A 24,024-nucleotide genomic window follows, 5' to 3' on the forward strand; every position below is an offset into this window, starting at 1 on the left:
CCATTGTAAGTTTTGGTCTCAAAATCCTTAGGGGTAGATATTTGACATCTGATTCTTTTTTTTTTTTTTAGAGAGAGAAAGAGAGAGAGCACATATGCAGGAGGGGCAGAGAGAGAGAAAGAGAATCCCAAACAGGCTCCATCTTGTCAGCACAGAGCCCGACAAGGGGCTCAGTCTCAGGAACTGTGAGATCATGACCCGAGCCGAAATCGAGAGTCTGACACTTAACTGACTGAGCCACCCAGGCACTCCCAATTTTTTTTTAAATGGTAGTTGATGGATTTAAGTTTTCTAGTTCTTAGTCAATTTGGACACTTAGGTTTTCTAGAAAATTGTTCATCTCATCTGAATTTTCAAGTTTGTTGGCATAAAGTTGTTTATACTAATATTTTACAGTGATTTTTTTGGAGATTTTAAAAATCACTGCTTTTTAGTGATACTTAAAAATCATTGCTATAATTGTAGCCATTTCTTCCTTTTTGAGTTTAATATTTTTCTGGGCCATCCTTTTTTTATGGATTAGTCCTGCATTATATATATCTATGTTAATCTTTTCAAAGAAGTGGATTTTGATAGTTTTTGTGTTTGGTTTTATGTCTTTGTATTTTGGTTTTCTGTACAGTAACTTACTCTGTATTTTTAAATTTACTTTGTTGCTGTTTTTCTACTTCTTGATTTGGTTGACTAATTCATGTATTTTCTCTGAAATTTATTTACTTTAAGAAATATATATATACATTTTTTTTTAAATCTATTCTGTTGGGGTGCCTGAGTGGCTCAGTCGGTTGAGCATCCCACTCGTGATTTCTGCTCAGGTCATGATCCTAGGGTCATGGGATGGAGCCCTGCATAGGGTTCTCCACTGAGTGTGGAGCCTGCTTAACGTTCTCTCCCTCTCCCTCTCCCCCTTTCCCTGATCATGTGTGCATGTGCTCTCTCTCTCTCTCTCTCAAAAGCAATGAACAAATAAATAGATATCTAATATGTTAAAAAGGCTCATAATAAAAACAGAGGTCCCTGCTTCTTCTCAATGGCAACCACTTTCAAATTTTTAAGCTGTTTGCACTTATTTAAACTGTCTTCAGTATTTTTTTAATTTTTTTTTATTTTAACGTTTATTTATTTTTGAGACAGAGACACAGTATAAGCAGGGGAGGGGCAGAGAGAGAGGGAGACACAGAATCTGAAACAGGCTCTAGGCTCTGAGCTGTCAGCACAGAGCCCGATGCGGGGCTCAAACTCACGGACCGCGAGATCATGACCCGAGCCGGAGTCAGACGCTTAACCGACTGAGCCACCCAGGCGCCCCTAAACTGTCTTCAGTATTTTTTAAGTTCATCAATTTGAGACATTTTTCCATTTCTTACTGCGTTAAATGAGAACCTTATGTCCATCCTTCCTACATTCTTAAACCATAATGCAATTATATTGCAAGTGTTATAATGTAGTTTTCTCACAAATTTTGGTTCTATCCATGTGCAGCACTTTCATTGTAATAACTGTATAAATACAGTTATTTATATGGTTTAGTGCTGAACCATAATAAGTTTCTTTCTTGTGCAAATTCTGCTCTTCCTATTTTTAGTAATTGCCTTTCTTATTCATTTTCTTTGTTTTCACTAAGTCCATGTAAAATGCCTCTCAGTTCTGTTTTCCTCAAGGTCAAACCTGTCATACAGCCTTACCATTTTTCTGAGGAGCCTTCGAGCCTCCTGAAGTCTGACAGATCCGTTACTCTCCAGGCATATATAACCCTCCTGGCATTGTGAGACGTCCCTTTACGCTTATGTATTCCATCAGCTCATCTCTGTTTTGGATTTATTTCCTGGAAGCTTTTTTTCCTTTTTGGTAGATTATAATCTTATTACCTTCTGGAAAAAGAGCCCATATGAGCTAAGTTGTTTATAACTACAAAATACTTTATCTCGTCCTCATATTTGTTTGGTATTTTGGCCTTCTGTATAAGTCCTGGAAAGGCAATTATTTTCCTTAAGAATTTTTCTTTTCAAATTTTTTTTTTTAACGTTTATTTATTTTTGAGACAGGGAGAGACAGAGCATGAACGGGGGAGGGGCAGAGAGAGAGGGAGACACAGAATCCGAAACAGGCTCCGGGCTCTGAGCTGTCAGCACGGAGCCCGACGCGGGGCTCGAACTCACGGACCGCGAGATCATGACCTGAGCCGAAGTCGGATGCCCAACCGACTGAGCCACCCAGGCGCCCCAAGAATTTTTCTTTTCATTTAAAACAGGGAATACTTGGGGCGCCTGGGTGGCGCAGTCGGTTAAGTGTCCGACTTCAGCCAGGTCACGATCTCGTGGTCCGTGAGTTCGAGCCCCGCGTCGGGCTCTGGGCTGATGGCTCAGAGCCTGGAGCCTGTTTCCGATTCTGTGTCTCCCTCTCTCTCTGCCCCTCCCCCGTTCATGCTCTGTCTCTCTCTGTCCCAAAAATAAATAAAGGTTAAAAAAAAAAATAAAAAAAATAAAACAGGGAATACTTTTTTCAAACCCATCAGAGAAATGGACAGCTTGGGTCTCGTTGTGTTTTAAAGCATAGGTCAGTAATTGTATATGAAATTAACTGATCAGAGCACAACTTTTCAATGTGTAGAACAGAATAAGCTTCCCTGTAAAAGCAGCACGTTTGTGGCTTTTTTAACTTTAGTATTCTTCTTCACCCTCTCCTTCGACAGAATCCACACCAACCTCCTCATAATCCCTCTCAAGGACAGCCATGTCTTCGTGGGCCTCAGAACACTCTCCTCCCTCCATGCCCTCACCCACATACCAGTGAACAAAGGCACGCTTGGCATACATCAGGCCAAACTTGTGGTCCAGGCGAGTCCAGGCCTCAGCAATGGCTGTGGTGTTGCTCACCGTGCACACAGTTCGCTGTACTTTGGCCAGGTCTCTACCAGATACCACAGTGGGAGGGTGGTAATTAATGCCAACTTTGAAGCCAGTAGGGCACCAGTCCACAAATGGCACGGTATGCTTGGTCTTGCTGGTGGCAGTGGCAGCATTGACCTCTTTGGGAACCACGTGGCCACAGTACAACAGGCAGCAAGCCATGTATTTACCATGGCAAGGGTCACATTTCACTGTCTGCTTGGCTGGCTCAAAACTGTTCATGGTAGGGGCGCCTAGGTGGCTCAGGTAAGTGTCCAACTTCGGCTCAGATCATGATCTTGCGGTTTGTGAGTTCGAGCCCTGCATCGGGCTCTGTGCTGACGGCTCAGAGCCTGGAGCCTGCTTCAGATTCTGTGTCTCCCTCTCTCTCTGGCCTTCCCCTCTTGAGCTCTGTCTCTCTCTCTCTCTCTCTCTCTCTCTCTCTCTCAAAAATAAACATTAAAAAAAATTTTTTTTAAAGCTGTTCGTGGTAGGCTTTCTCAGCAGAGATGAAAGGAGCGTATGTGGCCAGAGGGAAGTGGACGCAGGGGTAAAGCACCCAGGTTGGTCTGGAATCTGTCAGAACAACATTCAGGGCTCCATCAAATCTGAAGGAAGCAGTGATGGAAGACACAATTTGACCCGTCAGCCTATTTAGGTTAGCGTGGGTTGGATGTTCGATATCGAGGTTGCTACACCAGATGTCCTAGATGGCCTCATTGTCTACCATGAAGACACAATCAGAGTGCTCCAAGGTGGTGTGGGTAGTGAGGATGGAGTTGGGCTCAACTACAGCTGTGGAAACCTGGGGGCTGGGTAAATGGAGAATTCCCGCTTGGACTTCTTGTCAGACTTGACAGAGTTGCGTCAGCAGGAGGTGAGCCTGGAACCAGTTCCCCCTCCATGGCTGTGGAAAACCAAGAGGCCCCAAAGACTCGTGCACAAGTCAGCCAGTTTCTGAATTCAGTCCAAGACAAGGTCAGTGATCTCCTTGCTGATGGTGTAGTGCCCTCAGGCATAGTTATCGGGATCACTTCCCCTGTCTGTGATGGGCTGCTCAGGGTGGAAGAGCCGGCGGTAGGTGCCAGTGCTCCCTGGTCTACAAACACTGCCCTGGGCATATGCTTGTCAGCACCCATCTCAGTGAAGAAGGTGTTGAAGACACATCCCTCCCCCATTGTTCTGACCAATGGGCGGGATGCCCTGTTCCAGGCAGTACAACTGGATGCCGGCCTGGCCAACATGGATGGAGATGTATTCATGTGGCCGCTGAGCAGGTGGTGGGGAGGACAGGGAGGGGCTGTTGCTTCTTACAGCATGTGTCTTAGGTGGTCGATGTAAGAACCTGCCTTCCCTCGGGATTTTGAAAGCAGGCAAAGCTAGATAGAAATGGAACAATAAAGAGGTGCCAGGGTGACTCAGTCGGTTGGATGTCCAACTCCTGGTTTTGGTTCACATCATGATCTCACGGTTCGTGGGGTCAGGCCTTGCATTGGGCTCCGAGCTAACCGTAGGGAGCCAGGTTGGGATTCTCTCTCTCCCTCTCTCTCTCTGCTCCTTCCCCACTTGCACGGGGCGTTTGTGTTCTCTCATTCTCAGGATGGATGAATAAACTTAAAAAAAAAAAAAAAGAACAGGGGTGCCTGGGTGGCTCAGTCGGTTGAGCATCCAGCTTCGGCTCAGGTCATGATCTCACAGTCCATGAGTTTGAGCCCCACGTCGGGCTCTGTGCTGACAGCTCAGAGCCTGGAGCCTGTTTCAGATTCTGTGTCTCCCTCTCTCTCTGACCCTCCCCCTTTCATGCTCTGTCTCCCTCTGTCTCAAAAATAAATAAATGTTAAAAAAAAAAAATGAACAGTGTTACCATTGAAAAGTCATGCCTGTTACTGATTTGTATGTAACCTGTTTATCATCTCTTGGAACTTTTAGATCATCTTATTTTTGGTATTCAAAGCTTTCATGATGATATGTTTAGTTCCAGTCTTTAAGAAATTGCCCGTTTCAATGGGTCAGTGCTTAGATATTTCACTGTTTTTAGGAATTTCTCCTGTATTTGTTTCTCTCTTCCTCCTGTTTTTTTCTCTCTGGAACTCTGAATAATCTGGTGTTGAACCTTTGAAATTGATCATATCATTTTCTTACATTTTCTTTCTCACTGCTTATCTCTTTTGGGAGGTCTGCTTGCTGGAAAAATTCCTCAGCTTTATCTTTAAACCTTTTTACCTGTTTTTGGTTTCTGTTATAATTTTAAATTTCTTAAGATCTCTTAATTTGTGATTTTATATGTAAATAATAACCCATACATCCTGTTAATGTTTTATGAGTAAAATCTCTCTGATGATTTTTAGATTTATATTATGAAAATTTCAGAACATAAAAAAAGTGTAATGATGGGGCACCTGGGTGGCTCAGACTGTTGAGAATCTGACTCTTGATTTCATCTTAGGTCACGATCTCAAGATTCATGAGATTGAACCCCACATTGGGTCTATGCTGACAGTGTGGAGCCTACTTGTGATTCTGTCTCTCCCTCAGCCTGTCTCTCTCTCAAAATAAATGAATATTTAAAAAAAAAAGATAATGAACACCCTGGTATCCATCACTATTTTGAAGCAGACCTTTTACACGATATATTGTAAATATTTCAGAATCTATCTCTAATAAGAACTCCTTTAAAAGTTAAAACAATTGGGGCACCTGGGTGGCTCAGTAGGTTAAGCATCCAACTTTGGCTTAGGTCATCATCTTGCAGTTCATGGGTTCAAGCCCTGCATTGGGCTCTGTGCTGACAGCTCAGAGCCTGGAGCCTGCTTTGGATTCTGTGTCTCCTCTCTCTCCCCCTCTCTCTGGAAATATGTGAAGTAGAATTTACGCTTTTCTCAAAAAATAGTCATTTGTCTTGACAGCATTTTGATAACTAGTGCATCCTTTTCCCCCATGATTTACACTGCTGCCTTTATCATGTACGAAACGGCCAGCTACACATCAACCTGTTTCTAAAGTTACTGTTTTACTTTTTATTATTGCCTCCTTATTATTATGTTTAAGTTACTAGAGATTTATAACACATTTTGAAATATAGTAGGGGCAAAGCACTATTTTAATAATTGCCTTGTTATTCATGTAGCTTTGTTTTCCTATAAAACCTTAAAAAATCAGATGTTCATTTCAAGAAGTCCCTGTTGAATATATAGATTAATGAAAATACAATTCAATTCTGGTCAGAGAAAAATTGAAACCAATATAATATTGGATCCATGATCATGATGAATGTCTCCATTTATTCAAATATTTTTTCCTGTTTGTCCCTAAAGTCATTTAGTTTTTCTTATTAGTTCTGTAACTAGAAAAGAAATGAAACTTGGGGAATTAAGGAGCAAGTCCAGAGTACAATTCTTAACTTAAAAAGCTTTAACCAGAAGGCAAAGTAAGTTCCTTTTTTGAACAGGAAACATAACTTTCTAATTTTGTTTTGCTCCTGAAAGAAGGGTATGGATGGGGGATGGGGGGGGGTGGGAGGACCTCCTTCACAAAACCTTAATTGCTGTGGACTCATTCAGCTTATTCGATAAATATTTGTTGAGTGTCTGACATATGCTGGAAAATGTTCTAGGTACTCGGAATACAGGAATCAACAAATCAGATGGAAATCTATTTCTATATGGTTTACCCCAAAGAGACAGACCTTTCTGGTTTTAAGGACATAGAATCTACCTGTCAAAGATATTTGTCTAAATAAAAATGCCAACTTATCAAACTCAACACCCAAAAAACAAATAATCCAGTGAAGAAATGGGCAAAAGACATGAATAGACATTTCTCCAGAGAAGACATCCAGATGGCCAACCAACACATGAAAAAATGCTCAACTTCACTCATCATCAGAGAAATACAAATGAAAACCACAAAGAGATACCACCTTACACCTGTCAGAATGGCTAACGTTAACAACTCAGGCAACAACAGATGTTGGCGAGGATGCGAAGAAAGAGGATCTCTTTTGCACTGCTTTTGAAATGCAATCTGGTGCAGCCACTCTGGAAAACAGTATGGAGGTTCCTCAAAAAACTAAAAATAGAACTACCCTATGACAATTGCACTACTAGGTATTTATCCAAGGGATACAGGTGTGCTGTTACAAAGGGACACATGTACCCCAATGTTTATAGCAGCACTATCAACAATAGCCAAAGTATGGAAAGAGTCCAAATGTCCATCGATGGATGAATGTATAAAGAAGATGTGGTGTATATATATGTATATATATATATATATATATATATATATATATATACACACACACACAATGGAGAATTACTCGGCAATCAAAAAGAATAAAATCTTGCCATTTGCAACTACGTGGATGGAAATGGAGGGTATTATGCTAAGTGAAATTAGTCAGAGAAAGACAAATATCATATGACTTCACTCATATGAGGACTTGAAGAGACAAAACAGGTGAACATAAGGGAAGGGAAACAAAAATAATATAAAAACGGGGAGGGGAACAAAACAGAAGAGACTCATAAATATGGAGAATAAACAGGGTTACTGGAGGGGTTGTGGGAGGGGGAATGGGCTAAATGGGTAAGGGGCACTAAGGAATCTACTCCTGAAATCATTGTTGCACTGTATGCTAACTACTTTGGATGAAAATTTTAAAAAATAAAATAAACAAAATAAAATAAAAATAAAAATAAATGCCAATTCTGTATTTTTTCCCATTAAAACTTAACTCTATTGTATTGAGATGGGGGCTCTCACTTGGAGGTTATCATCAAATCTTCAAAAAGTGAGACTTGTAAAAATATTAACCTAATAAATTATTGCATGATTTGTTGTGATCCTTAAAGTCTCTCTAAGCACTAATTTTTTGTATACACACTGGTTTTTTTTTAATTTATTTTAAAGCTATTGTAAAAATTATTTAGGAAAGTGTTATACCATCTAATTAACATTGTTATGACCTTCTTCCCAACATTTGGATCATGGTTTGTGCTTCTTTGTAGATCCCATTCAATTTCTAGATAGAATAAATTATCATGAGAAAATACAGACTTTGGGAAGAGAGACTGAATTGGAGGTAAACAAATGAACATTTGTTTCAAAGTCACATATCTACCTTTAACAACTTTAATAAAATTCCTGAGTAGAGTAGCAGCCACATCATCAGTGTTGTTGATCATGTGTGTTATTCAGTTAAAAACATCAAGTGCTATGTAGAAAAGTAAGCCTACCTAAAATAGTTGTGTTTAACAGGAAAATTATTTTTCCATTTCAGAAGGTAACTAAAAAGTACACACAAAATTAAACAACCATGCTTCTTTTAGCTGGTTCTCTTTAGTTTTAATCTTTTTTCTTTTAATAATGCATGCTCCTGGGGCACCTGAGTAGCTCAGTCAGTTGAGTGTCTGACTCTTGATTTTGGCTCAAGTCATGATCTTGTGGCTCGGGGGATCGAGCCCCTTATTAGACTCTGTGCTGACAGCACAGAGCCTGCCTGGGATTCTCTTTCCCTCTCTCTGCCCCTCCCCTGTTCTTTCTCTCTCTCTCTTGAAAGAAATGGAAAAACTTTAAAAAATAATAATAATGCATGCTTCTCCCACCCATTACTGACAAATAGTCTCCAGGAGAAACCAGATGACTCCAGGAGAAACCAGAGAAACCACGATGACTATTTTGCATGTGACTACAAATCCTAGTAAAGATTTTAAGGGCACCTGGGTGGCCCAGTTAGTTGAGCATCTCTCTGTGTCTCAAAAATAAATAAAAACATTAAAAAAAAAAAAGATTTTAAGCTGGCCAAACCCTGCTGGGGTAGTGGAGGGGGGTCTACAATTTTTCTTTTTACCTTGCCAGCTATGGAGCTCTGTTTCCACCTTTCTTCTTTCACCTGAACCTGCCTCTTCGGCTGCAGGGAGGATACCCAGTGAAATGTATCCATGCTGTGGTTGGATCAGAGAAACAAGAAATATCCTGATCTCTCTGCTCTGTTGTGCAAGCAGATATCACTTTTAGACTCTCAAGATGGCAGCCATTAACCTGTCCTCCATAAGGGCTCTGTCGACACAGGACTCTATTTCTATGTGAGAAACACTGAGGAAGAAAGGATGATGGCTTGATTTCCCACAACGTGGTTACAGGGACCAGTGACCTTTAAGGATGTGGCTGGGGAGTTCACCCAGGGGTGGATGATGCTTGATTCTGCTCAGAGAAGAATTTACAGAGATGTGATGTGGGGAAGCTATATAAATCTTATCTCAGTGGAATATCAATTACAGAAGCCTACTGTGATCTCCCTGTTGGGTAAAGAAGAGATAAGAACTATGAGAAAGAGGGGCGCCTGGGTGGCTCAGTCAGTTGAGCATCTGACTTTGGCTCAGGTCATGATCTCGCAGCTCGTGGGTTCGAGCCCCGTATCAGACTCTGTGCTGACAGCTCAGAGCCTGGAGCCTGCTTGGGATTCTGTGTTTCCCTCTGTCTCTACCCCTCCTCCACTCGTGCTCTGTCTCTCTCTGTCTCAAAAAAAAAAAAGAAAAATATATATATATATATAAACTATGACAAAGCGAATTCTCCAAGGCACCTATCCAGTCTAGTAAATTCAACTTAAAAGACTCCACTCAAAGACTCCACTTTGTAAGGAAAAATCCTCCAGTGCAGTGAAAATGATAAGATTCATAATGGATGATTGGTCTTCCACATTAACTGAAGACCAGGAATTCCATAAGACCAGAAAACAGTGCAAGATCCCAGGGAGAAATATGAGGCAAGTGATCCAAAAGAAAACAGCATCTCAGGAGAGATTCTATGACCATCATGAATTAGAGGAAAACTCTGAACTTAAATCAAAACTTGTTTTTTTCAAGAGAGTCTCCACTAAACATTGCCATAAATGCTACTTAGTATTGAGTGTTTGAAGTATAATTCAATCTGGGGTGGCTGGGTGGCTCAGTCAGTTAAGCATCTGACTTCAGCTCAGATCATGATCTCATGGTTTGTGAGATCAAGCCCCGCATTGGACTCTGTGCTGACAGCTCGGAGCCTGGAGCCTGCTTCGAATTTTGTGTCTCATTGTCTCTCTGCCCCTCTCCCACTTGTGCTCTGTCTCTATCTCTCAAAAATAAATGTGAAAAAAATTTTTTAAAAAGAACGTAATTCAATCTTGGGGTGCCTGGGTGGCTCAGTCAGGTAAACGTCCGACTTAGGCTCAGGTCATAATTTCATGGTTCATGGGTTTGAGCCCTGCATCAGGCTCTGTGCTCAGAGCCTGGAGCCTGTTTCAGATTCTGTATGTCTCTCTCTCTCTCTGCCCCTCACCTGCTCATGCTTTGTCTCTCAAAATAAATAAATGTTTTTTAAAAAAATCAATCTTAAACAATTACAAGAAACTGGGAATCTCTGTGAAAGTCATACATATGATAGAGCTCTGTGACACCTTGGAAAAAACTCAAACAGCACAAAAATAGTATGCATGTTTCAAGTATGGCATACACTTCAAACATAATAATATGCTTCCTATATATAACAATTTAATCCCTATGAATGTAATAAAAGCAAGGCTTTTTGTCATTATCCATCCCTTAGGCAACAAGAGCAAACTCCTAATGAAAAGAAATATCATGTAATCAATGTGGGAAAGCATTCAAAAGAAATTCTAATCTTATTTTGCACAAGAAAAGTCACATGGGTGTATGAGTATAATCAATGTGGAAAAGCATTCAGTCAGAAAACATATGTTAAGGTTCATGTGAGAACTCACACCAGAGAGAAACCTTATGAATGTAATCATTGTGGAAAATCCTTTGACACAAGTTATCATATAGTGCACAAGAGAATGCACACTAGGGAGAAACTATGAATGCAGTGGCTGTGGAAAAGCCTTTACAACAAGCTCGCACCTTAAAGTTCACAAGAAAATACACACTCAAGAGAATCTCTATGAATCCAATGACTGTGGGAACGTTTTTAGGGTTTCTTATCCCTTAGGATACATGTGAGAACTCATACTGGAGAGAAATCCTATCAATGTAACGAATGTGGGAAGACCTTCAGTGTTTCCTCTTGCCTTAGGAGACACACGAGAACTCACACTGGTGAAAAACCCTATGAATGTATTCAATGTGGAAAAGCCTTCAGCTGGAGTTGTTCACTTACTATGCACAAGAGAATTCATACTGGGAGAGAGACTCTATAAATGTTATGAATGTAGAATTGCTTTTTTCATTGTCTTAAAGTGAACTCCAACTCATTGTTACAGTGTTTGTTATCCAAAATAAGCATGTAAAACTATATAGTCCTCTAAAACACCTCTTCAGCAATGTAATACATTTTGGTCTGTGTTAGTTTAATTCTAAATGTATAAATGTATCACAACTTTTTGAATCTTTATGGGTTTAGAATTATGCTTTTTAAAATATGATTTGAAGTTTGCAGTTATCTTCTTAATGATTTCTAAGTTAATTGCATTATATTTAGAGTAGCTGGAGTATCTGATACTACTTTATTGGTATTTTCTTTCTGGCCTGTTGTGGCAGATACTGTTACTAGTCAGTCAGACATCCATCTCATCTTTTCCTACTGATAACCCTATTTTGGCTCACACTAGCAATATGTCCAGTTATAAAACTCCTCGCAGTCTCCTTGCAGCCAAGTGTAGCCATTTTCCTCATCTTGAGAATCAAAACTAGTATCACTGGAAACAGACCTATGTAGCTTTTTCTCTTTGCCTTTTGCACTTCACCTTTTATACCTTCTCCATTGTTTTCCCTTCGAGTTTTCCATTCCTAGAGCTGAAAGAGCCATCTGTGGCCTTGAGAATGATAGCCATGGCCTAAGGATGGTATAAAAGATGGAGATCCTGGTTCCTCAGAGACCTATTTAAATAGCTGTACCAGCAGTATACTGCTTGTATTTGGATATTTTTATATGAGAAAAGTAAGCTTATTGATTAAAATATATATATATATATATATATATATATATATATATATATATATACACACATACAGTCAACAGAGTAACCTTGTTTTTTAAAAAGAAAAAAGACCACACACAAAAAAGAAAAAGGTCACAGAGGTATGTAGAGTTAAATATTTTATGTTTGATGCATGTGTTTGGATAGGAACATAGGGAAGGGAGGAATAGAAGAAGAATATTTACAGAACTCTTGTGCTTAGGCTAGAAATGATGATGGAACCAAGGTCACTGAACCAAGTGATCAGAGAAGCAGGGAATCCCAAACATTTCAGTATTAATAATCAAGTTTTCAGAGAAAGGGGACGTTACAATTTTAATTGCTGAATGAAGCCCATGAGATTTTGCTAGTTGGTCCTATAAAAACTGACTAGCTTGGCTCTAATATATTAAGAAACAAAATATAGAGGAGTCTATGATGGAAGAAAGAGGCAGTAGCTGCAGTTTTTGTCATGTTAACTTTATAGAGTTTGAGACATCCAGATGAACAGGCTGCACTTCTGGACCAGAGGAGGTGTCCAGGATGAAGATACAATTTTAGCAACATCAGTAGATAGACTACAGTAGGTCTTGTGGAGGCAACTAACATTGCAGAGAGAAAGTGGATGGTGTGAGAAGAGAATGTCTGCTACTGACCATGAAGACCTGCTCTATTTAAAGGTAGGCTGAATAAAGGAGTCTTAGTAGGTAAGAGGAAAACCAGAAAGACTGGAGTTTTGCCAAACCAAGACAAACCAGTGTCTCAAGAAGGAAGGTAAAGTCAGTTCTTCTAAATGCTCTTTAGAGGTCAGATTAGATGATGAAGTCTTAAAAAGTGAACATATCATAGAGCAACATGAGGAATACTGTTAACCTTAGTTGGAAATAATACATTAAGGAGGGATGGTAGGTTGGGTAGGTTTAGTAATCAATAAAGGACAAATAAGTAAAGACTGAATATAGACAAGTGTGAATAGGACAAAGTGTAGTAATTACAGAAAGATGTGGCCAAGGCAAAAGATTTTTTTTTAATTTATTTTGAGAGAGTGCACGTGCACAACTGGAGGAGAGGCAGAGGATGAGAGAGCGAGAATCCCAAGCAGGCTCCCCATTGTCATTACGGAGCCTGACGCGAGGCTTGAACCCACAAACTGGGAGGTCATGAGCCAAAATCAAGAGATGGGCGCTTAATCTACTGAACCATCCATGCGTCCATGGCAAAAGATTTTTAAAGTAATGGGAAACTAGAACATGTTTAAGTCCTAACGTAATATACCCAGTTTGGAGAGATTAAATATGCAGATGTAAGAAGAGAGATAGTCAATCACACAAAGTTCCTGAGAGGGGGTTGCAGGTGTCTGGAGCACAGAGAGATGTATTAATGTTACCTCGAAGAAGATACTTCCACCATCAAAGGAAGGGAGGAGTGGGTGGGCTGGTTTTAATTTCTGCTTATTTACTTATAGCTAAGTTAATGGAGCTGCCCTCAGAGCATCTGAAGTGTAAAGTGTTCTTTGGTTTTTTTAAGAGTTACTTTCTGAATGAAGGAAAACTTCCAGATTTATTCTATGAGGCCAGAATTACCCCAAACCCAAAACCAGATAAAGACTCCACTAAAAACAAGAACTACAGCCAATATCCTTAATGAATATGGATGCAAAAATTCTCAATAAAATACTAGCAAGTCAAATTCAACAATATATTTAAAAAATCACTCACCACAATCAAGAGGAATTTACTCCTGGGTTGCAAGCATGGTTCAATATTCGCAAGTCAATCAACATGATACACATTAATTTAAAAAAAGGATGAGAGCCATATGATCATTTCAATAGATGCAGAAAAAGCATTTGACAAAGTACAGCATCCATTCATGATAAAAAAAAAAACAACGAAGCAGGTTTAGAAGAACATACCTCAACATAATAAAGGCCATATATTAACCCACAGCCAATACCATCCTCAATGGGGAAAGGCAGAGCTTTTCCACTATGATCAGAAACAACACAAGGATGTCCACTCTCACTACTGTTAAATAACAGTAACATAACATAGTACTGGAATTTGTAGCCTCAGTAATCAGACAATGAAAAGGAATAAAAGGCATCCAAATAGGCAAGAAACAAGTCAAACTTTCACTCTTTGCAGATGACCTGAAACCCATAGAGAAAACCTGAAAGACTCCACCAAAAACCTGCTAGAACTGATACCTGATCTCAGTAAAGTCACAGGATATAAAATCAGTGTACAGAAATCCATTGCATTTATATACCAATAATGATGTGGCAGAGAGAGAAATTAAGGAATCCCATTTACAATTGCACCAAAACCAATAAGATACATAGGAATAAACCTAACCAAAGAGGTGAAAGACATGTATTATGAAAACTATAAAACACTAATGAAAGAAATTGAAGATGACACAAAGGCTCATGGGTAGGAAGAACAAATATTGTTAAAATGTCAATACTACCCAAAGCAATCTACATATTTAACACAATGCCTATCAAAATACCAACAGTTTTCACAGAGCTAGAACAAACAATCCTAAAATGTGTATGGAACCGCAAAAAAACCGTGCATAGCCAAAGCAATCTTTTTTTTTTTCCTGAAGTTTATTTGAGAGACAGAGTGAGTGAGTGAGTGGGGAGAGGCAGCGAGCGAGGGAGAGAGAATCCCAAGCAGGCTCCTCGCCATTAGCACAGAGCCCGATGCGGGGCTCTATCTCAAGAACCATGAGATCATGACCTGAGCCGAAATCAAGTCCGATGCTTGCTTAACTGATTGAGCCACCCAGGTACCCCACATAGCCAAAGCAATCTTGAAAAACAAAAGCAAAGCTGAAGGCCTCACAGTCAGGCACCCCAGTATGTGTAATTTTTCATTCTTAACAACTGCTTAGTATTTATATATACCTATACATCTGTACATCCATATGTACATCCATATGGATGTACTGTATTCAGTCATTTCCCCTCCAGATATTTTATAATAAACAACACTGCCATGAACAATATTGTTTATGTATCTTGCTTTCCCTTAATCTGTTCTTCATACTGTTCCCAGGGTGACCCATCAAAGTACTAATCACATTGTATTACATTTCACTTTTAAGTCTTCCACTGGCTTTTCCTCCATTAAGATAAATTCCTTTTACATGACCTTCCACACTCAAACTCTTAGCTGTCTTTCTGGGCTGCCTTCCTTGCTACACCCATCTTTGCACTCTCTCTCTGGACCTTAACCTGGCCTGTTCACCCTTGGTTCTGAACCCTCTGTCTGCTTTAACACACTGATCAGACACAGTGTTGCCTGTTTAAATACATATCTTGCCTTCTAAACCGTAAGCTTTGGTAAGGGGAGAACTTTGTCTCAGTTTTTCACTGTTTTACTCCTAGTACTTGGCCCATAGTAGGTATTGATTTAAACATTTAAAACTTTTCAGTGCAGGGGCACCTGAATGGCTCAGTCAGTTAAGCATTATCAGCTCAAGTCGTTATCTCACAGTTCATGAGATCAAGCCCCATGTCTGGCTCTGTGCTGACAGCACAAAGCCTGCTTGAGATTCTCGCTTTCTGCCCCTCCCCCGTTCATGCTCTCTCAAATAGACTTTAAAAAAACTTTTCAATGCATTGTATGCCTTTTCTTGTTTACTTAGTATTTCAGTGGAGGCCTAGGTTAAAACAAGGGCTGGGTTTTAAGGGATTGTATAAGGCAAAATTTGCATGTATCAAAATGTCTGTTTTCTAAGCACTGGAGTCCCACTCAGCATAGCAAGATATCCCACCATGACAGGCATGTCAAGAGAACTTCAGTTTAATGGATATGTATTCCTATTCTCTCCTCTCCCAGCCCCTCAGCCCTCTTCCTTCACCTCACAGCCTGCCTCCTCTGTCACACACTCATGTAATTTATTTTGCAGTCAGTGTTCGTATGCTGCTACATTGTGTATTAAAAGGAATGAAATGCCCCAGCATTGTTGAGGGTGCAGTATTCTTCAGGTTGTTGATGGCAGCATAAATTAATACAACTTTTCTGGAGGACAGATAAGCAATATGTGCCCAAAACAAGAATATTCATAACTCCTAACCTAGCAATTTTTTTCTGAGCTTTTATGAAAGAGCTCTTCATTGAAGCTTGTATAAGTAACATTTGTCATCTCAGTTTCAAGCTCTAGTGAAAAACTGCAAAATTCCTAAATTTCTAATAGCATCTAGTTGGGTTTTACATCACCATGTATGTCCATAAAATGGGACAAAATGCACTTATTAAAATGTAGTTTTATATTTATTGGTGTGGGGATGTATTCAATATATTGTGACTTTCAAAAATACAATTACAGATATCAGAATATGATCATGTTAAAATATATAAGTATGTATGTATGTATGTGCGTGCATTAAAAATATCCTGGAAAGACATACGCTGAAATGATATCAGTAGTTATTTCTGAGTAACAATTTTTTTTTAATTGAAGTATAGTTGACATACAATGCTATATTAGCTTCAGGTCTACAGCACAGTGATTCAACCATTCTGTATATTATGCTGTGTGCTCATCATAAATGTAGTTACATCCGTCACCATACATTATTATAGTATTATTGACTATATTCCTCATCCTGTACTTTTTTTAGAGAGAGAGGGAGAGAGAGAGCATGAGCAGGGGAGAGGGACAGAGGGAGAGGAAGCGAGAGAAAATGTGGGCTTGACCCCATGACCCCAGGACCATGACCCAAGCCAAAATCAAGAGTCACACACTCAACTGACTGAGCCATCCAAGCACCTCTCATGCTGTACGTCTTATCCCTAGGACTTTTTTATTTTATAACTGGAAGTTTGCATCTATTTTGCCCACTTCCTCAACCCCCTGCTCTCTCGCAACCACCACTTTATTTACTGTATTTATGATTCTAGTTCTTATATTTTTTGGATTACACATATAAGTGAAATAACATGGTATTTACCTGTGACTTTTTTCACTTAACATAATAGTCTCTTGGTCCATCCATATTGTTTCAAATGGTAAGATCTCATTTCTGAGTAATATTCCATTGTAGGTATATAGCACATATTTATCCATTCACCTGTCCATGGACACTTGAGTGGTTTCCATATCTTGGCTATTGTAAAAAATGCTGCAATATACATGTAGATGCATATATCTTTTCAAACTCGTGTTTTCATTTTTCTTTGGGTAGATCCCCAGTAGAATTACTGCATCATGTGGTATTTCTATTTTTACTTTCTTGAGGAACCTCCACACTATTTACCACAGTGGTTGCACCAATTTACATTACCACTATCGGTGCATGAAAGTTCTCTTTTCTCCACATCCTCACCAACACTAGTTATTTCTTGTCTTTTCAGTACTATTTTGACAGGTGTAAGGTGGTATCTCATTTTGGTTTTGACTTGCATTTCCCTGATGATTAGTGATGTTGAGTATCTTTTCATATGTCTGTTAGCCATCTGTATACCTTTGGAAAAACGTTTACTCAGGTTCTCTGCCCATTTTTAAATTAGATTATTCAACTTCTTTAGCATTGAGTTGAACAAGTTCTTTATATATCTTGGCTATTAACCCCTTATTGGACATACTGAATGTAAATATCTTCTTTCATTCACTAGGTCGCCTTTTCATTTTGTTGATTTCCTTTGCTGTTCAAAACCTTTTTATTTTGGTATAGTACCGATAGTCTATTTCTGCTTTTGTTTCCCTTTCCTAAGGAGACATGTCTAGCAAATGTCGCCAAGGCAAATGGCCAAGAGATTATTGCCTATGTTTCCTTTTAAGAGTTTTAAGATTTCAGGTCTCACATTTTAAGTCTTTGAGTTTATTTTTGTGTATCATGCAAGAAAGTGGTCATTTTCCCAACAGCACTTATTGAGATGTCTTTTCTCCATTATATATTCTTCCCTCCTTTGTCATAGATTAATTGACCATATAGGCGAGGGCTTATTTCTGGCTCTCTGTACTGTTCCATTGATCCATGTATTCCTTGATCTGTCTTATTAGTGGTTATTTCTGAGTCATAATTTTATTTTACTTGTCTGTTCTCTAGTCCATGTAGTAAACAGAACTAAGTTTTCTGTTCTTTTTAGGTGAACAATTCCATCATGAACTAATTTCCAAAAGCATGATTATAATGTCTTCAAAGTCATACATAGATTTGCTTAGACTGTTATTGGATATCGATTCTATCCATTTTTGAAGTATCAGATAATTTTTTTTTTACATTTTTAAACTGTCTTTACTATCTCCCAACTTTTTAAAAGCAAACCTTTTGAAAAAGCATGTTTTAAAGTATTGCTTAAGAGTGTGGGCTCTTTTTAGACTTCATCTAAGTGGACTTTGAGGCTAAATTCAAAGCAGAGGGAAACAAGTAAAATGGTGGGATAAGAATAAGGGCACCTGTGTTAGATAAGGCAGTCAAGAAAGGTCCCCAGGTGACCATCAGCCGGAATCTGAAGGAAAGGTAGTAGTCCTCCTTGGCGGGGTGGGGGGAACAGGAGAGCTTTCTGAATAGAACAACAAGAGTCAAAGTCGTCATTCAGACCATGGCATATTTTTCCTCTCTTTCTCTCCCCTCCCCCGTCTCTGTTTCAGTATTTTTGTTATTGATTCACCTTCCAGTTTACTATCTCTAGTTATGTATTCAATTTGTGTTTAGTCCATCTATTCAATTCTTAATTTCAGATATGGTGTTTTCAATTCTAGAATAGCCACTTGCCTTTTTTATAGATTCTTCTTACTAGTTGAAATTGTTTTTTCTTCCATTCTTTCCTGTATTTTAACATATTAACCATACATCAAAATCCTTGTCTAAAACCCCCAATATCTAGGCACCTGTATGTCTGCTTCTCTCGTCTGTTTTGTCTCTTATTGATTACAGGCATACCTCAGAGATACTGTGGATTCAGTTCCAGACCACTACAGTAAAGCACAATATCGCAAAAAAGCAAGTCAAATGATTTTTTTTTGTTTCCCAGTGCATATGTTATGTTTACTCTTCAGTCTATAAAGTGTGCTATATTGTTAATTTCTATTAAAAAAAAAACCCACACACCTTAGTTTTTAAAATACTTTATTGCTAAAAAAAAAAAAAATGCCAACCACCACTTGGGCCTTCAGTGACTCATAACCTTTTTGCTGGTATTGGATCTTGCCTTGCTGTTGATGGCTGCTGACTGATCAGGGTGGTTGTTGCTGAAGGCTGGGGTGGCTGTGGCAATTTCTTAAGATAAAGAAGTTTGACCCATCAATTGACTCTTCCTTTCAAGAATGATTTCTCTATAGCATATGATGCTGTTTGATAGCTTTATACCCAGAGTAGAATTTCCTTCAAAATTAGAGTCAGCGCTCTCAAATCCTGCCACTGCTTTGTCAACTAAGTTTATGTAATAATTTAAATCCTTTGTCATTTCAACAATCTTCACGGCATCTTCACCAAGACTAGATCCCATCTCAAGGAACCACCTTCTTTGCTCATTGATAACAAGAAACTCCTCATCTGTTAAAATTTTATCATGAGATTGCAGCAATTCAATATAATATTAACGAAAAATAAATATTATGAGAATCACCAAAATGTGACACAAAGACATACAGTGGGCAAATACTGTTGGAAAAATGGCACAGATAGAATTGTTCAACACAGGGTCGCCACAAACCTTCAATTTGTTTAAAAAAAAAAAAGTATCTGCAAAGCACACTAAAATGAAGTATATCTATATATATTCCTGTCCTTCACATGCCTAGTAATTTGTTTTTTAATTGTGTACCAGACATCATGTTTAAAAGAACCACAGGGGCTCTAGGTTACATTACCTTCTACCAGAGAGTTTCTCCTTTCCTCTGTTTGAGGTGCTAATCACCTCAGTCCCATAAGTTTGAGCTGGCTCAGAGCTACACTGCATTTTTAATAAGCCTCATGTTAGCCTTGTTTAGCCTTTGTATTTTAGGCAGGACTCTCCTAAAGCTTTTAAATCCGAGGGCTTGGTAGGTCCTCGTCTCCTTAACCTCCTACCTCATGCAGCTTCAAATTTTCACAGATGGCTTGAGGAGAAGACTGGCTACTTATTTTGGGCAGTCGCCCGTCTCTAGTGGGCTTCTCATTCCTAAGTACCACAGACACTGCAGATACTTCACTCTTTCAGCTTTTATTCTAGCCACTCAGAGTTCTGCACAGCCCTAAAATTCAGCAAATGTCCCAGGAGAGGGAACCAGCTGTGTGCACTTGAAGCTTCTCAAGTTGCTAATCTGCCACGTCACCTTCAAATGACCACAAAAACTTGAGATTTCCCTCTGGAATTTTGGTCCATTTAGTCATCATTGCTTCCACAGTTCAAATATGCCTTTAAAAAATATGATTTTTGAGGGGCACCTGGGTGGCTCGGTCGGTTGAGCACCTGACTCTTAATTTCAGCACAGGTCATGATCTCATGTTTGGTGGGATCAAGCTCCACATCGGGCTCCGTGTTGGGAGCACAAAGCCTGCTTGGGATTCTCTCTCTCTTTCTGCCCCTACTCCGTTCACACTCTCAAATAAATACACATTTAAAAAACAACAAAAAACTACTAAAGGGGCGCCTGGGCTCAGTTGGTTAAACATCCGACTTTGGCTCAGGTCATGATCTCACGGTTTGTGGGTTCAAGCCCTGCATTGGGCTCTGTGTTGACAGTGTGGACCCTGCTTGGAATTCTCTCCCTCTCTCTCTGCCCTTCCCCGGCTCGCATTTTCGCTCTCAAAAATAAACATTAAAAAAAAAACTAGTAAAAATATATTTGTATCTTATCTGCTTTATCTGGTTGTTGCCACAATACTTCATCCTATTTGAAAGTAGACTTGTTGAAAACATTAGAAGTAGCAGTGGAATCCAACCTGATAGTAACATCACATTCATTTGAAGAGAGAACAGTAAAAACTGGTACACATTCTACACTCACAACAGCACGACAGCTGCATCTAGGAGTTGCCAGATGTGGACAGTCATTCAGCTGTAGACCTAGCTTGACAGTATACAATATAATTATTCCGAAGGTAAAGTCAACTCAGGAAGATTTCCCACAGTAATTATACAGGAGTCATATTCCAGAAGATACCATGTGTTATGTGAATGACTACCCAATGTGCTCTTCTATAAAGGATAGACCTATTCATTTGGAGTATGATGCTTTTATACTATATGGATAACTGAACAAAGGACAACAGAATAATGAAAATACTGTGTCTGTCTCAGTTCAAATAATGGTTGCATTCCTGAGCATGTTTCACTAAACTTTACACATCTCGAATATGCAATCCTAAGAAAATTGTGTCTGAAATACAAACTACTACATAGATCAAAATGCTTTAGCTGGGGATCACCTGGTTGACTCAGTCAGTTAAGCACCCAACTCCTGATTTTGGCTCCGGTCATGATCCCAGGATCATGGGATAGAGCCCCACATTGAGCCCCGTGTTGAGCTCTGCACTGGGCACAGAGCCTGCTTAGGATTCTCTCTCCCTCTCCCCTTTCCTTGCTCATTCTCTCTCCCTCTCTCTCTCTCTCTCTCAAAAAAAAAAAAAAAAAAAGCGTTCAAGCTGGATGTTTACCCCCTCATGTGTATTGAGATGGTCATACTATAGATCACCATTGTTTCTGTCTCAAGCATACAAATAGGAACTGAAATAATATTATGTTCTACAAGTGACCTAAAATGCAGTATCGGGGTGTCTGGGTGGCTCAGTCGGTTAAGCGTCCGACTTCAGCTCAGGTCACGATCTTACAGTTTGTGGGTTCGAGCCCTGCGTCGGGTCCTGTGCAGACAGCTCAAAGCCTGGAGCCTGCTTCAGATGCTGTGTCTCCCTCTCTCTCTGCCTCTCCCCCGCTCATGCTCTGTCTCTCTCAAAAAGAAACATTACAAAAAATAAAGTGCAATATCATCCATACGTTTTTCTCCTACTGTTTGCTGTTATATCTTAGTGTGTCTGGCTATTTTTGCAGAATTTCTCCTTGAAAAACAGGCAACTTTCTTTTTTGGGCTTCCGCTACCATTGGAAAGCACTACAGCTTACAAAAAGTGATTATGTTAAATATGGAAAGATGTAACAGATTTGTGTGCTAAAATTGAGAAAGAAAGCAACTATGAACCTTGCCAGCACCTTCTTGCTATGACAAAACATACTGTATAACAGAATTCCCACAAACCATTCACTTTCTTTCTTACTTAGTAGTGTCTTGACATCTCTTATTGTATAATCTAGAAACTACGTATTTAAATTTAATTAAAAATAATGGCATAGTTCTTATTTTCTGAAATATCTCAACCACAAATTGAGAATACCTTTAGGATGAGTTACATAGTTCAGGATGATGTTGCATGAAGGGAATTTTATGGGCAAATTGTTATTTTTGAAAGAATGATTCAGGCAATTTGGTAAGCTGGGCCACTACCTGCAAAGGTGCTCCCTGCCTGATTGCCCCACCCTTACCTGATCAGAGGCCTCTTATCATTTTTTCTCCATCATTCTTTGATTCTTTCCCTTGCTCCAGTAAGGAGGTCACATTTGATTTAGAAACAGAGTCCTGCTTACAAGAGGGAAAAAATAGATACTTCAAAATATTATGGTTCCTCGTAGATCCAGACCCAATCTCTTAATATAAAGGCAGAAAAGCTATTACAAGAAAAGCAAAAGCAGAAGGAAACAAGCAAGCCACTTCCCACTTGTACCAATTTTAATTCATTCTCTCAAGAATATGGAGAAGGAATCCAGGTGGGCAATTTAAAGCCCACTCCCTATTTCCTAAAGAGAAAGCAAAGATACCTAAGTTCAGGTTCTAAATTTGCAGGAATAGTAACCTTGGATGAGGTTCCCATAGTTGTCAGTCATTATGTTCCAATATAACTTCTGCTCAGGGTCCAATCAACCCCTTCCTCCTGAGACAAGTCTATGGCCACGTCTCAATGTTACAAACCTCTAAAATGATAAATACATTTGGGGCGCCTGGGTGGCTCAGTTGGTTGAGCTTCCGACTTCAGCTCAGGTCACGATCTCACCGTCTGTGAGTTCGAGCCCTGCGTCGGGCTCTGTGCCGACAGCTCAGAGCCTGGAGCCTGCTTCGGATTCTGTGTCTCCCTCTCTCTCTAACCCTCCCCGCTAATGCTCTGTCTCTTGGTCTCAAAAATAAAATAAAACATTAAAAAAAATTAAAATGATAAATACATTTTTGTTCACCAAAGACCCCCATATGGTGCTAGGAAAATAATGCCAGGCACACCAAAGGAAAGGGAGGATTTGTACCACGGAGTTGTTCTGGTAGAGATTGAGGCTTGGAGAAAATTATCAGGCAGCAGCGATGTATGTCACAAGGAGTAGGAGAGAAAAATGCCAGCCTCTCACTTTGTGAAAGATTTACCCATACATGAAAAAAACAGACTTAAATAAGGCACTTATTCAAGTGCTAAGTTGCATATTATCTATATTAAATGCAAGGTAAGTTCTTGAAAGGAGGCAGACAGATGCTTGAAAGATACACCTTTAACTGGGACATTAAAAAATGGGCAAGGTGTACATGGAGAGTGAAAACATCATCTGATTTATTTTGACAAATACGTGCTTACAAAAGAAATGTTCCTACTGTAAATGGAACAAGAGGAAAAGTACCTTGGCATTTTCCTGTGACACACCTTATTTACATTTATTTCAGACTAAAACAGGTCTAGTCATATTCAAGGATAAACATGAGTTAGCATAACCTTAAATCCAAATTGTCTCACAGTTAAAGCCATAATATATTAAAAAGGTTTCAGTAATCATGTATGTTTCAACAAAAGCGCATTACTCTTGTTAGTGATATCGATATTGTGGTAGTTGCATTTTCACAATCACAAATGTGTGGAAAAAACTCTGCAAGTACTAGATTAATTAACTAGAAAATAAAATATTTATTCATAGCTTTTTGAATTTGCTTTAAAGCAAAAATCACCTCACCCCCAAAAAAAGAAGAAAAAAAAAAACAAACCTCCCACAGATTCCCTTCAGTATGACTTCTCAGAACTCTTAAGATTTTGCCACACTCATTACAATGGTAGTTTTTCCCCCAGTATAATTCTGTAGTTTGATATAATGCAGAAAGTCACCCTATATTCAGTTCATTTATAGTGTTGTGTTTTCTCTTTAGAAGAGTATTTTAA

The 24,024-nt window shown here is 39.2% G+C and overlaps 1 protein-coding gene across 1 annotated transcript in view; it reads right to left on the minus strand.

Moving 5' to 3' along the window:
• ZNF10 (zinc finger protein 10) overlaps positions 1-24,024 on the minus strand; it is a 67,323-nt gene that overhangs the window by 25,441 nt on the left and 17,858 nt on the right. The window contains exons 4-5 of the mRNA XM_047101047.1: positions 4,076-4,267; positions 2,678-3,028 (exon numbers count right to left, since the gene is read on the minus strand). Coding sequence (XP_046957003.1) covers positions 2,678-3,028; positions 4,076-4,267 — 543 coding nt within the window. The remainder of the gene's footprint in view (positions 1-2,677; positions 3,029-4,075; positions 4,268-24,024) is intronic.

This window comes from Lynx rufus, unplaced genomic scaffold, assembly GCF_022079265.1.
Source record: "Lynx rufus isolate CCGP_SWC_20201006 ecotype Redwood Valley unplaced genomic scaffold, mLynRuf1.p SCAF_55, whole genome shotgun sequence".
Lineage (NCBI taxonomy): Eukaryota > Metazoa > Chordata > Mammalia > Carnivora > Felidae > Lynx > Lynx rufus.